Source organism: Calonectris borealis, chromosome 1 (genome assembly GCF_964195595.1).
Source record: "Calonectris borealis chromosome 1, bCalBor7.hap1.2, whole genome shotgun sequence".
NCBI lineage: Eukaryota > Metazoa > Chordata > Aves > Procellariiformes > Procellariidae > Calonectris > Calonectris borealis.
The window spans coordinates 68,907,464-68,921,329 of NC_134312.1; the positions used below are offsets into that span (position 1 = coordinate 68,907,464).

General features: G+C 58.1%; 1 protein-coding gene across 1 annotated transcript in view; it reads right to left on the reverse strand.

Moving 5' to 3' along the window:
* Positions 1–6,905: 6,905 nt before the first annotated feature.
* Positions 6,906–13,866, reverse strand: part of CACNA2D4 (calcium voltage-gated channel auxiliary subunit alpha2delta 4) — a 133,232-nt gene continuing 126,271 nt past the window's right edge. The window contains exons 37-40 of the mRNA XM_075159404.1: positions 11,721–11,838; positions 8,489–8,601; positions 7,758–7,840; positions 6,906–6,992 (exon numbers count right to left, since the gene is read on the reverse strand). Coding sequence (XP_075015505.1) covers positions 6,906–6,992; positions 7,758–7,840; positions 8,489–8,601; positions 11,721–11,838 — 401 coding nt within the window. The remainder of the gene's footprint in view (positions 6,993–7,757; positions 7,841–8,488; positions 8,602–11,720; positions 11,839–13,866) is intronic.

Consider the following 13,866-nt stretch of genomic DNA (forward strand, 5'->3'; position numbering starts at 1 on the left):
GAGCATGTCATACTGGATCACCTTCAAGTACTTTAACAACGCGCAATGTAGGAAACCCTCTGCCCAGCATCACCTGGGCAGCGCTGCAGTTCAGCCGCTGTGAGAGGACCGCAGTGTAACTGCTCCCCTGTTCACCCCCTTGTTCTGTCGGGAAGGCAGGCTCCTCGGATGGCGGGATGCGAGCCTGGCACTCCTGCGTGTGGGCAAGCGGATGGTTTGCCTGCTCGGTCTTAATTCTGGCATTTCCAGGAGCTTCACCTTTGCCCTTCTCTCCTCTAGTAAAATTCATGTTTGAACAACAGAGCTATTACTGTTTCTGAGCTGGGAGATGTTTGCACTGGAGCTTTAAGATGATCTTGCTTTGTAGCAGCTTCATCTCTGGTAGTGGTACAGCTGGGCACAGAGGCTCTTCACAGTTGGCATAAAACCCGAACTGGTCTAGTTGTAAACGAGATGGGAAAATCAGGGGCCTGGCTGGGTTCCCAGAGCAACGGTGCGTTTCCCTAACAGAGGCAAATGACACCCAAACCCGCTCCAGTAGCTATCTTTTGTTTTCATCTCTAACCATGCTGAACCTGTGCGTATGGTTTCAGGTTTGCCTTAGCACTGGCTGGAGCCGAGCTCCCCTAAACCGAAGCAGTTGTTCCCCGCCGGCCGGAGCCGCTGGCTGGGCAGAGGCAGGCTGGGGGCAGCTCCCCCCTGCTTGCAGCAGGAGCGGACGGGGCCGTGGTGGGGCAGCTGCTGCTGGGAAGGAGAAATGGGAAGCCGTCCCTCCCGGGGGGGAGCAGCCGCTGCCACCACCTCCCTGCCTGCTCCTGGCTGTGGCGGCCAGCCCGGGGCTCTGCCCTGGCTCTGGCCCAGCTCCCCCCGTCCCGCTGCCCGCAGGGACGGCCGGGCTGGGTTTGCTGCCTTTGCCAGGGAGCCTCCTGCCAGTTTTGAAAGCGATGCTGTGTCCCTCAGAGCTGGGCAGGAGCGGGATGACAGCCGGCTCCAGAAAGCCACTGCTGGCTGAAATTGAGACAAGCAAGCGCAGCTTGGGTTTTTGGCTAGCCTGTAACGTACAGCGTCGGGGTACTCGCTCTCGCCAGCGCGGGGCCTTCCCCAGCAGCTCCCTGTCCCCTTCCCTGCTGCCCTGGTGTGACGGCGGCCGGGGGGCGGCGAGGCCTCCGGGAAGGCTGGCAGCCTCCTGCCCCTGTCCCCGCAGCCTTTCCTCGAGGAGGGCCGAGGAAGCACCTGCGCACATCCCTGTGCAACGCAGGCGCTGCGCCTCGTAACGCCGGCGGGAAGGACAGCGGCGGCTGCCCGGCCCCAGTGGAGCCAAACGGGGGTGTACCGACGGGTCCCAGTGCACAGCCCTCTCCTGCCGCCAGCGGGAGCCTGCTGGGGGGAAGGCGGGTTGCCCAGGGCACCCAAAACGTGAGGCAGCAGCAGGAAGCAAAGCAGGAAGAGCTGATGAAATTTCCTGCGTGGCCCACGAGGTATTTACTGAAGAAACGTGCTTGGTGGCGTTCAAGTGGGGCTATTACAGCTTGCGTCACGCGCTGATGACGAGCTGCGTTGCTGCGGCTGATGTCATGGAAGGTAACGACAGCAGCGTTCGCTGGCTGAGTGACAGAAGGTGTGAAGGCTCCTTTCAAGCGTGGGCAGAGGTGGCGTAAGGGGCCCTGCAGCTGGGCCAGGGCAGGGCAGCGGCGCGGGGAACAGCCTGTGCCAAGGGATGGGGGAGCTCCCCAGCATCCAGGGGGGACGGGAGCAACAACCAGCTCCAGCGAGGGTCCAGCCAGCAATGGAGTCACTCAGCGCATGGAAGTTTGATGCTCTTTCCCCGCTTGCTTTTGAAAAATTGCTTTGTGCAAAAGTAAGTGCCACGTTTGGCTGCCCTCGCCCCCTGCTCCCCTGCAAGCAGAGGCATGTAAGAGCGCAGGGTTTCTGTGCAGAAAGTACCAGTGGGCTTTGTCAGCAGAAAAAACATCCTGGAAAATACTCTGAGGAGCTCTAGTCTGAGAGGTGCATGTAAAACCAAGCAAGAGTGTGGTGTTGGTCCTTTGCTGTGACAGAGGAGGGCACCCCCCCTCTTTGCCCCGCTTGGAGCATACGGCTCCTCGCTGCGACTGCTGCCGTCCCCAACCTGGGATGGGCCAGGCTCTTGCTAAGTATAAGCCGACTCAGGCCAGCCTGCTGAAAAGCTGCTGCTTTTGTGACCGCTCCCAATTGCAAACAGCTGCTGTAAATCCAGGGCTGATTTTCCTACTATTTTGTAGGCTGAAGTCATCCCTGTCTGGTCATACTCGAAGGTGTAGTCATCTGTCTGCTCTGTCCCAAGGCGTGAGTCAAGGGAGGGCACGTGTACGCGACGCTGTGCGAGGTGTGTGTCCCTACCCGCGGCTCGGACACCCTCAGTGCCTGCCACAGCGTTCGGGAGGGGACAGGGTTACCTCAGCCTGCAGTGGGGTGTTTCTGAAGCTTGTAAGGAGTGTAATGGAGAGATTTCAGGTCCCTTCCCCGCTCCCTCTCCACCTGCCTGAGAGGAAATCGGCTGCAGGAAATCGGATTTAGGGCTTGTGAAGCCCCTGATTTGTGCGGCAGCCAGATGTGGCCGGGTGGGTCTGACGGACACCCCTCACTGCAGAGCACCGCTTGTGACTTTTCTCCCGTCGAGTCTTGCCTTAGAATAAAACCCAATGCCTACAGTTTGCGTGCTTACAGGGGAGGACGGGATCTTGCAGGAGGTACAGCCGTGATTTATAGTGCCGTATCAGGATGGCAGCAGGATGCTGCTCGGCTGGAAGGGAGAGATGGCTCCTCTCACAGCTGCTGCGCTGCTGGTCGGATCCTCTGGCCTCAGATCTGTTTGCTTTTGCTGTCCTATTTCCATCTGCTGTGCCCAGCACACGGCTGAAGACGTCGGGAGCTGGAGCAGCTGCTCTTCCCAGGGATTTTTCTCTCGCTGTAGGGCCGTGAGCCGCTATCTCTGCCGGGCGAGCAGAGCAGGCGGTGGAATTTGCTTAACCCCATGTCGGAGCCAAGAAACAGGTAGGTGTGCTTGGGGTCTGCTTTGCTGGCAAAAAAAAAAGCAAGCCATACTTGGGCACAGCTCATCCCACCATGGATCAGCAACACCAAGGGAAGAAAACGGCTGTGTTTGCCTCCTAATAAACGGCTAAGGCAAACCTCATGTACAGAAGCAGGAGCTTCTGTCACAAAACTGCATGCCGCGGCGCGTGTGTGTTGCCTCCCCCGGGGAGCACCAGCACGGGCCCCCTGGGAGCCGCTGTGGCCAAGCACGCCCGCTGGGGTTTCAAGGGCAGCTGTGCGGGGGGCCCCTCCTCCTCGCTCCCCGCAGCAAGCCCAGCCGTCCCAGCTCCAGCAGTCGGTCTGTAAATCACACCTCCTTCCCAGGCAGCAGCGAGTCGTCAGAGGGGTACCCGGCATTGCCCAAACGGTGCTGCTGGAGCTTCCCAGGGACCGTGGGGTCTCCTCCATCCCCCTGTGCAGGACGTGGGCAAGGGGGGATACCTAGGACATCCCTATCAAGCAATGAGTGCAGGTGTGGGGCACTCCGAAGCACAGCGGGAGCAGGTGGTGCAGCCCAGTGAGACGTCTCCCCCCACGGCCCTGCAGCCAGGGGCTGGGGAGCTCTGCCGCAGGAGTGGGGCACCCCCAGAGCAGCCCCGGCTTAGGTGGCGGGGGACTGTGGGGTCATGCCTTGCCCTCGCCCCCTTGCAGGGGCCACTCTCCTCTGGAGACACACCACAGCATCTCCCGACTATTGGTTGCCCTCTGGTTTCATTCCCCTATCCCCGGCTCAAGCCCCGCAGTGTGGGTGGGAGGGGAGCTGTTTGCTGTGGGGCGCGGAGGCACTCGGGGGGCAGCCGGTGAGCGCCGGAGGAGGCAGCGTGGGCTGGCGGAGCCGGATGCGACCTGTGGGACTGGGGCAGCGCAGGCTAAAGCGACTGCTTGGCATCCGCTGCCAGCCCCGGCAGGGCCCGGCCAAACGGGCCAGCCGTGCCCACAGCCCAGCTCGCGCTGCCCAGCGGCTGCCTGGGGAAGCCCCGGCACGGCGGCACCGGCAGCTCTGGGAATGGCTCCTTTGGCTTTAGCCGGGGGCACCCCAGCGCCGGCTGCATGGAGGGAGATGTCCGTCCTCCTGCGGCTCACTGCAGCAGCTCGACGCTGCGGCGTGCAAATGGTGCAAGTGGCTCTGCAGCCCAGTGCCCAGAGTGTGCTCGGGTTTTAGGTCAGGGCTTGTTGGCAAACCCTCATGCTCATTTTTTGGTTTAAGAAATAATCCAGTTCTCACCCCTGTCCTATTCCCTCCAGTTACAACCTATGCATAAACCTGCTGAAGCAACTAAGCTGGGTATAATTCACGTCTTCATTCTCTCACTGCCGGACTCTTTACAGAACCATGTTTATTGTGGATTAATGCACCTGAAGTCAAACATGGTTCGTGTGCAGCAGGGCAACGTGTATTTATAGATCTTTTCTGAGTGGAGATGAGACTGCTAATCCTTTCTGACAGGGAGGTCACCCTTGAGAGCGGTGCCCCAGGAGGGCAGGCACCGAGGGCAGGTGCATGGAGCTGGGGGAGCTGTGCCAGCCGGCGGGGGATGCCCTGAGCCGGTGGCTCCTCTGTCTGCGAGCAGCTCCTGAGCTCCTCGGCCTTGACAGCAGCCCCTTTTCCTTCCCTGCTGCCTTCATCTTCCTCGGCTGCTTCTGGCTCTGATAAGGTCACTGCATTTGAAGCCTGGAAACATCTCCACCTCCAGATTTACTTCCAGTAGCGCAGTTGTTCCTCTCCTTTTTGCTGTAACACCGCCTCCAGTGAGGCAAAACCCGCCACAGCAGGAGCTGTAACGTCCTGAAAGGTCCCCATCAGGGCCTGGTTGTGACCGGTATTGTCCCCTTAGTGTCAGGTGACCCTGGTGGTAAGAGGGGCAGCATCCATACTGACCCTAGCACATCTGGGCTGCATTTGTGGGCTCCTGCTTGTGCAGGGAAGGGGACAGCCCTGGTGTGAGGATAAAGCCCTTTCCCATAAAACTGCCCTTTGCAGCAGCTGCTTATGGGTCTAACCCCAGCGGTGGTGGCTGCAGGAGCAGGTGACTTGGTGGGCTCAGTGAGGAGCCCCGCAGCTCCACGTGGCCAGCAGGCGCAGAGGGCAGCATCACAGGCAGCACTGCTCATGAGGCAGCGAGCGAGGAGGGCACGGGTGCTTGCCCTGCGGGAGATGGCAGCTCGGTGTGACAAGCCACATAGCTCTTAGGGGGCCCGGAGGGGTGCAGGGCCTCCCGAAGTGGCCCACCTTGCAGAGAAGGCCAGGACAAGGTGCTGCCTTGCTTGGCAGCAAGCCTCCTTCCTTGGTGCCACCACCGTGTACCCATGGGTGCTGGGGTGGCTACAGATGGGGACAGTGCAGAGCTCAATGTGAGACCCTGTTTCCGTCTGTAGCCATTGGCTGTGGCATCCCTACCCCTGGCCTGTACCCGGCTGGCGCAGGACCCCCACGCTGCCTCAGAGGTGACCAGAGAGCCACGGGCTGTGTGGTGCAGCCAGCTGGTTCACAGCATGTGCCACACGGCCAGAGGCTCTTCTTCCCGTAGCTCTGGTAAAAACAACGGCGCAGCAACCGGGAGCACTTCTTGGCGTCCCCATGAGTTGCCAGCCAGGCCACCGCAGCTGCGTTTGCAGTCCCTCCACCCGCACCCTGTCCCCGTGGGTTCGGCAGGGAAACAGGTTTCTGGGATGTAGTATAAAGCTGCGACTAGTACCGAATATGACATGCTGAAGCTTAAGTATCTATTTAAAATAAGCCATATATTTGTTTTTAACAAGATGGTATGGAGCAGTTCATACAAAAAAAAAAAGGAAAAATGGGTGCTCCCCACCCATTGTCCGTAAAGCTCTGTGAGAAATGGCCCATGCCCACCAGCCAGGAATGCCAGGCTTAGGGCAGGGGGCTGCTCACCTCGGGACAACCAAGGGCAGCTTCAATGAGCAGGGCAGTGCTGCTCCAAGGGGAAAAGTGCCCGTTTCTTAGCTGCTTCTGCAGTGAAACTAGCAGGCAGCGGGGAACATGCCCCCTCTTTTGGTGGGTCAGACATAACCCCTCCCCAGAGGTAAGTCCACATCTAGACAAGAATCTGGATGCTGTGCTAGCAGTGTTAGGAGGGGTCTCCTTGGCAGAGCTGGCGTAGCTGCAGCTGACTAGTCAAGCTGTGTTACGTCCCATCGTCCGGTTGTGTGTTACATTGGTGCAGTTCAGGTTAGGCGCCATGTCCTGCTCCTGGGGTCCCGGTCGAGGACCCCCCCAAGACCAGGAGATGCTGCCTCCCTGCTGAGAATCACCAAGGGGCCTGTTCTGTGCCTGGGCTGCTCCGGTCCCAGGTGCTCAAAATCCTGGCGGCTCCCGCTGAGGGAGAGGCAAACAGCGTCCCCTGCCCCTCCTGCTCTCCTAAAGCCAGATCTGCCCCACCGAGCCCTCTGCCTCCTGGGGCAAGGTGCCCCAAAGTGGCTCCGTGGGAGGCAGGGTGATGGTGAAATGCCAGCCATGCCAACGACCTCGGCTGTCCCATCTGTGAGCTGATGGCCAGGAGGAGCAGCTCAGTAGGTGGTGGGCCGGGAGCCGACCCTGCCAGTCCGCGCACAGGCCTTTCGCTGTGGGCTTTTGAGGAGGGAGCAGCTTCCACCATCGGCACCACGCTGGACCTTGTGGTGAAGGACACAGGACATGCTGCGCCACATCGTTAGCACCTCGGTCTCCCCGGGTAGTCACAGCGGGCGTCCCAGAACAGCCTGTGCCCCATCTCCTCCCCTCCTGATGGTCTGGCCAGCGGCGGCCCCCTCCTTCCTGGGTCTCTGCCGCGTAAGGCGCGGTGCAGGCAGCGTCACCGTTGCAGGCAGCGTCACCGCAGGAGCAGCGCCAGGGGCAGGAGGAGCAGCATCGGTGAGACGGAGACCTCGGCAGCGCCACCGCAGTCTTGGGCATTTTCCTGGGAGATGGGAGAGAAGGCGTCAGCTTGCTTACTGCCAGGGTGGCCGCTGGCGGAGGGAAGGGAGCCTGCCCCTTGCCTTTGGATGGGGGAGCAATGCCTGCGGCAGAGGGCCAAGAGGAAGGATCACTGGAGGCAAAGGAAAGGGACTGGTTTGATGCCCTTGGGCCATGGCAGCTGCCTGTGAGCTAGGAAGCCACCCGCCTCCCCCGCTCTCACCATGCTCTGCCCCACACCCCGATTCCCATCCCTCAGCCTCGGAAGCTGCAGCAGCATCGGCTCCTGCCTGCACGTCCCTCCTGCAGCTCCTTCCAGAGTCCCCTGCCCGCGAGTGGGTCACGGTGCCTGCTCCTGGCCTGGGGCAGGGACAGGCAGCTGGGCTACCTCGCACGCTGTGCGAAGGTGCCTGGACCAAAATCCTGCTAGCCCGGCAGGCAGGAGAGCTGCCTGGCTGCACCAAGCCCAGGTCACAAGGGCTGGTTACAGGAATCGGGGCTCTTCCAGCAGGTGAATCCGCTGAAGAAACCCAGCAACCCTGTGGTGTCTGAGCTCAAGCCCTTCCCAGGTGTCACTAGTGTGACTGTCCTCCTGCTAGGAAGCCCCTTGGGGAGCCACACGGCTGTGTCTGGGTCCAGCCAGCGGGATGGGCACGCGATGATACACACAGTGCAGGGGTGCAAGAGGAGACGTGTGTGCGCGGGCGCAGGCATGCCCATGGTGAAACCCAGCCGTGCTCTCCCTCCCTCCCACGCTGCCCCAGGGTACCTCGGGGTGAAACGCGTGGCACGTGTCTGGCCGCCGCCTCAGCTTCTGGGACCGCATCCGTTCGCACTTCACTGAAGCGTTGTGTGCGAGGCTGTTAAGGACCCCAGCAGCGGCAGGCAGGAAAAGGGGGATGAGCACCGCACAGACCCAGGGGGTCCTGATGCAAGTCACCTAGGTATAACTGCACAGCATGGGAGACAGAGGGGGAGGACAAGGGAAGGGCAGGTCACCCTGCATGGGCTGGAGACACCTCCAAGCCTAGAAGGTGGCAAGGAATGACAGGCAGCTGAAAGTGACCAAAATTCACGGAGAGGGCTCAGCTTCAGAGTGAGAAGCTGCACCATGTCACCACCCTTATGAGGAGAGAGGGATGAAGACCCAGCAGAGATGAGTTATGGAAGCCCCTGGGAGCACTACTGGGGAGCCAGCCCAGCTGTGCCCACCCCACCACTGACCCTTTCTCCTGGCCTGTCCCATCCCTCACCCTCGTACAGCGCATCTGACAGCCTGGCTGGTGCAGGCTGGCTTCCTCCTAGGGGGCTGGAGGGAAGGACTGTGACCTCCCCTCCACCACATCTCAATCCTGCCCACTCTGTGTCCCTCTCCCCGGCTGTCCCACAAGTTAGGCCATGCCCTCCACCCCCGTGGCAATTGCCATGGGAGCAGGTTTGCCACCCTAGCAAACACAGAGACGAAAGGGCCTGTGGAACCTGCTGTGCATGGAAGGATATATTTGACCTCTTTCACATCCAGCAGGACGGGTGGGAAGACGCTGCAGTCGCAGGCAGCATCCGTGACGAGGAGCAGCAGGTTACTGCTGGCGATCTGCTGCGCCACAAACATCCTGCGAAGAACAGAGCGGGTGGGAGAAAGCACAACCCTCCCAGGGCAGTGCCAGAGTGGCTGCCCCGGCACCGCCTGGCCCACAGCAAAGAAATCCAAAGAAAACAGATCATCGGAAATGGGATGTCAGCAGGAAGCGGGAGAGACACAGCGAGCAGCTGTGCGCACGGGGGAGGTGGTGTTCGCACACCTTTTTGGCCTCAGAAGCTCTGAACTGGCTCCTTGCTAGGCACAAAAGCCAAAAACCAAACCCAAAACCTAACCAACCAACCAAAAATACCAACCAACAAACAAAACCCGACACAAGCCCTCCCCAAATGGGGCAGCATGTCACAGCAGATGACATCTGAGAAGACTTGGTTTCATCCAGAGGTGTGCCGATGCCCATTCAATGTATATTTATGCATATGCTTATACAATGCAAGGATGTGTATACTATGTGGTCCTGCAACGGGCAGAGTTTTACTAAATTTTGTGTTACTGGGGTGAGAAATGGAGGATCCCAATAGCATCGCACATGACGTTGGTTGATGGGACTGACCAATAGATGCTTGGTCTTGCCTACCGACACGAAAAACATGCAGCTTCACTTTGCAGCCACAAGTTCACCTGTCCCTTCCCCTCCCCATCAGACAAGCAGACTACAAAAAAGTCCGGTGACGAGCACGTGCCGGCGAGGCTGTGTCTAGATGTAAGCATTTGCCCAAGGATGTGCACGTGAGGGCTTGCGGAAGCGCTGCTGCCCGGTTGTGCAGGCGGCGGAGGGCTCGCGTGGGCAGAGCAGGATGAGGGCAGGCACGTGTTTCAGCTGCGTGCAGGGTTTTGTGCCTGAGTGCCTGTGCACGTGCGTGTGCACGGGCAGCTCAGACACGTCTGCGCTCACAAGGCTGCGTGAGCCTGTGACTGTATGTTTGCACATTGGCACGTGCCCATCTGCGGCCCCCCGGGCGAGCACGGGGGTGGCAGGGGGTACGTGTCCAAGCATACGCACACCGGTGCCACCGCAAGGTGCTGTACGTGTCTGGGCATCTCAGCAGCCTGCACCAACCCCCCCGCCCGATGCCTTGCAGGCATTGCCTGCCCTCTGCCAGCGCAGAGGCTGCAGCCAGCCGAAGCAAGGCTGAGCTGCCCACGCTGCCGTTGTCCACTGCCTGCCGGCAGGCTGTGCAGCCAGCGGCTGCTGGGCAGCCGTACAGCCCTGGCAAGGAGCCTGCAGGCTGGGCCAGGGCCACTGGGCGCAGGGAAGGCCGGGGACGGAGGGCTCAGCGAGCCTGCACTGGTGGCAGGGCTGCAATGCTGCAGCCGGCACGTGGCTCTGCGCACTCCCAGTCCTGCTAACCACCTCTCAGCCAAGGGAGAGGGCTTCTGGATTAGAAATACAGGTTTGTGAGGATGTGCCCACTGCACTGACCAACCTGACGGCACTGGAGGACCGCCCTGTCTCCCTGGCTCATTCACCACCTAGTCTTGCCGCCTTCTAGCCTCCAGGGATTTCTGTATTCACTTTTAGAGGTGTTGAATGTCACACACTGCAGCACGACGATTTCATTAGTATTCCTGGCTGATGACTGCTTTGACAAGCAGATTTTCACCCATGCACAAATTCTGTAACCAGGATAAAGGTGCCCCATGCACCAATCCGCAAGCCAACTTTTTGCTCAGGATAGAGCACCCAGCCTATCCACTGGGAACCACCTGGGCTTGTGAAACGTGATGGGGAAAGCCTGCACAGCGCAGTGGGCCACCGGCTAACGCTCCACAGAGCCTGTGTCAGGGCACGTGTCTCTCCTGAACACGGAAGTTGCAAAAGAGATGTGCCCAGTATCCAGAGGCTCCAATCCAGTCCGGGGCCTGTAGCTACGAAGGAGCTGAGCAGGACTCAGGGGCTGCTGCTGGAGCTGGCAAGGTGCTGCCGCCCCGCCTTATACCATAAGGCAGTGACTCAAGTGGAATGGGCAGTAGGAGGCACGGGGGCTTAGGCTCATCACCCTGAGGTCATTCACCCCCGCTCCCCATCTCCCACCACTCATGGGGATGCTCCAACCACCACAGTACAAAATACCCACGGTGGAAACCTCTGCCAGCCTTCCCACGGAGGGCTCAGCCCCAGGCTGTGTCGGTGGCAGAGATCTCTGCAGCAACAGCTTAAGGTACGAACAGGTCAGCTTGGGGCACTCAGCTCCTCTGGATCCACCCAGAGCTTATGGCACCTACACAATACCTCGTTGTCACCAAATCTGCAGTCTCTTCTTCTGAAACAATGTTTGGCAAGGCCTGGTTTTCCTAAAGTCATGCTGACTAGTGCAGGCTGTTTTCCTAACCTTTAAGTCTTTCCTGCAGTTGGTCCAAGACTGAAGCCAGACTAGGGAGCGTTGGGTTTGGTTTTTTTTTGAGAGAGATTCCAGTCAGATCTGTTTGGACACCTCATGTTAGGAAAAGCTGGACCAGAGGAAATTCATTCTTCCGTCACCTTTCTGCATATGATTGCTGATGGCGCTGTGCAACCGCTGAAAATGGCCTCTTTTCACAACAACTTTTCTGTTATTTTGGACTGTTAATTCTCTTAAAATGAAAACAGAAAATAAAAAAGTGGACCTGTGTTTTCATTTTTTTCAGTTTAACACTTTTTTTCCCCCCCTCCCTGCTTTTTTTTTCCCTGTAGAAAAACAGAAAAGAGGGAAAATATAAAAAGGAAAAAGAAAGCCGAAAGCATTGCAAAAAGGAAAATTTTCTAAGGAGAAAACTTTGACAGAAACATGAAAAAAGAGAAAAAGTGCCTTTCTGAAATCTGTGGAATGGAAAGAGATATATATATTTAAATGCTCTTTTCCTCGTTCTACAGCCACTTCTGCTTATTAACAGCTGTTTTTAATTTTTTTCTCTTTTATCAGTAAGTTGTAACTCTGTCATTTCACTTCCTCATTGTCCAGCGTGGTTGTTTAGCTCTGCTCTGTGGCCAGAGCTGTGGATGCGGCGGTGGCCACGCGATGGGCACAGCGGCAGGCGACTCTTCTCAAGTTACTGCCATCACCGGCAGGCTCTGCGACCAGGCTCGCGTGCTGTCACGACCTGGGGATAGGTGCGCAAGCCCCCGAATGAAAGGGAAGCTGCAATTCTTACTTTTGGCAATCTCCGCACTCGATCAGCCCGTTGGTCTCCTTGATGGCCGGCTCGTACACAAAAACGGGGTACTCAGTGTCGCAGGGCTGCAAGGTGTCGTGCTTCTTGTGCTTGTGAGCTGCGATGGTAAGGAGACAAGGTGAGAATGAAGGGCAGAGGATCATATAGGAGCGGTCTGCACTGAGATGGAAGCATTTAAGACTAGCGATGTAGGTTGGAGCAGCAGCCCTGCGTCCCCCCTCCCCGACAGCGGCCAAGAGGAGGTGCCTGCCAGAGAAGAAGGGGAAGGAGATGCTGCAGAAAGCAGCCAGGCAGTGATCCCTGCTCCCACTAGGTGGTGTGGGAAAACCGGCCTATGTGAGAAATGTGCCCAATATTCCCACTCGCCTCCCCGAAGCAAGCCTGGACCCTGGCCTGCTGAAGCCGCAGCCGTGGGCCCGCAGTGGCTGCAGCACGCAGGACCCCTGTAGCCAGTTATGCAGGGGCATTTGGGCACTGGCAGCCCTGTGTTCAAAGGAGGGGCAGTCTACCGAACCAGCAGCATCAATAAAGTAGCTCCTGCCTAACGCAGCCCTGGTTCACGAGCTTTTTTAAACATTCAAAGCTGCGATTGGGCTGGTCCTCAGTGCCCGTGCTGAGGGATCTGCCCCTACCAGGACTCTGTGCGTCTGCGGTGGGGTTCTCCATCAACCGCTGACCTTTCCTGGGCCCTCTGACATTTCAGAGTGAGCCCACAGCAGGCAATTTGAGGGGTTGAATACGTGTCACATAAAAAAGAAAACACTGCCGGCAAACAGATCTGGCCTGAGACCACAGGGAAGCAGACGTTGGCTCTCGAAGACCAGCAGAGACCCAGCGAATGTGTGGCGCTGGCTCCTGGAGGGAGCCATCCACCGCAGAGGCAGGGAGCGGCTGCTCCATCACTCATCAGTCACACTCTGTGGGACTCCCAAACTAATTTGGGGATGAGGGGGAGCTGAACCGCCTTACTGCACCCTCGAGAAGCCAGGGCATCCTTTCTAGGAGTTCAGCAAAGTCTGCCCTACCTGAAACTACGGCCTTGGGCCCTTCTGGCAATTATTTTCTGCAGTTGGAGGTAGCAAAGCCAGCTCCTGCCTCTGTAAGACACAGGGGAATGCCGCCGATGGAAATGTGAGGCTTTGTTGCTAGGGGAGAGATGGTTGCGGCTCAGCCAACAAGTATGAGAAATGGTTTCTACATCAGCTTTGGCTCTGAGCACAAAAGACTCGCTCCAGAGCCCTCCGCCCCCACAGTGGCTGCAGGCAGCCCTGCCGGGGGGGGCAGACAGAGAAGAGAGTCCTTCTGATGTGGAGGACGACCAGCTTATCTCTTGCAGCAGCAGTACTGAAGATTTATAGAAAAATGCAGCAACATGGGTTTTAATCAGTACATGTATGGTAAGAAGGCACCAAGAGGGCATCCATGATCCTGATGGGTAATTTGCATCACTGTAAAACCCTCACTGAGAGCTATGGTCTCCTCTCCCCCGACACTGCCGGAGCACACAGAAAGAGGCAGGCACCACCCCGCGGAGCTTGCTGTCTAAACAATGTGGATTATGTGAGAGAGAGAAAAGCCGGATGATTTTCTCTGATTTGTCTCTCCACCACGGCGATCCAGCAACACAAGACATCCATTTAAGAGCCAGCAGCTGCAGCCCTGTCTCCCCTCTAATTCCTTCCCCAGGTGAATATGATGGGTACTCAAACACCTCCCTGCAGTTCAGAGTCCCCCATAGTTACGCCTTGTGCTTTTCTTCTAAACTCTCTAAAAAAGTCACTCCCAAGGCAGCCTCCTGCTTAAATCCTCCCAGATGGTGGGACCCACCTTTCGGTATCATGGTTAGGTTTGCACAGATCCAAAAGCACACAGGGCTTGATTTCAGCACGATACCTTGTTCTGTATTCACCCTGGATTCACACTAAATTAATCAACTAAACTCATCATTTCAGGGTCCAGCAGCAACTCTGCCGCCAGCCAGGAGCTGCCTGCCTGTGCTCTGTCACCATTCGCCGTCCCCCTGTGCAAACCCCACACTGCAGAAGCACAGAAAAGCCTCTCCCATTTTTGCCAATGGAGAATGCCTCTGACTAGTAGCTGTCACGGGGACGAACAGTCCTGGGGA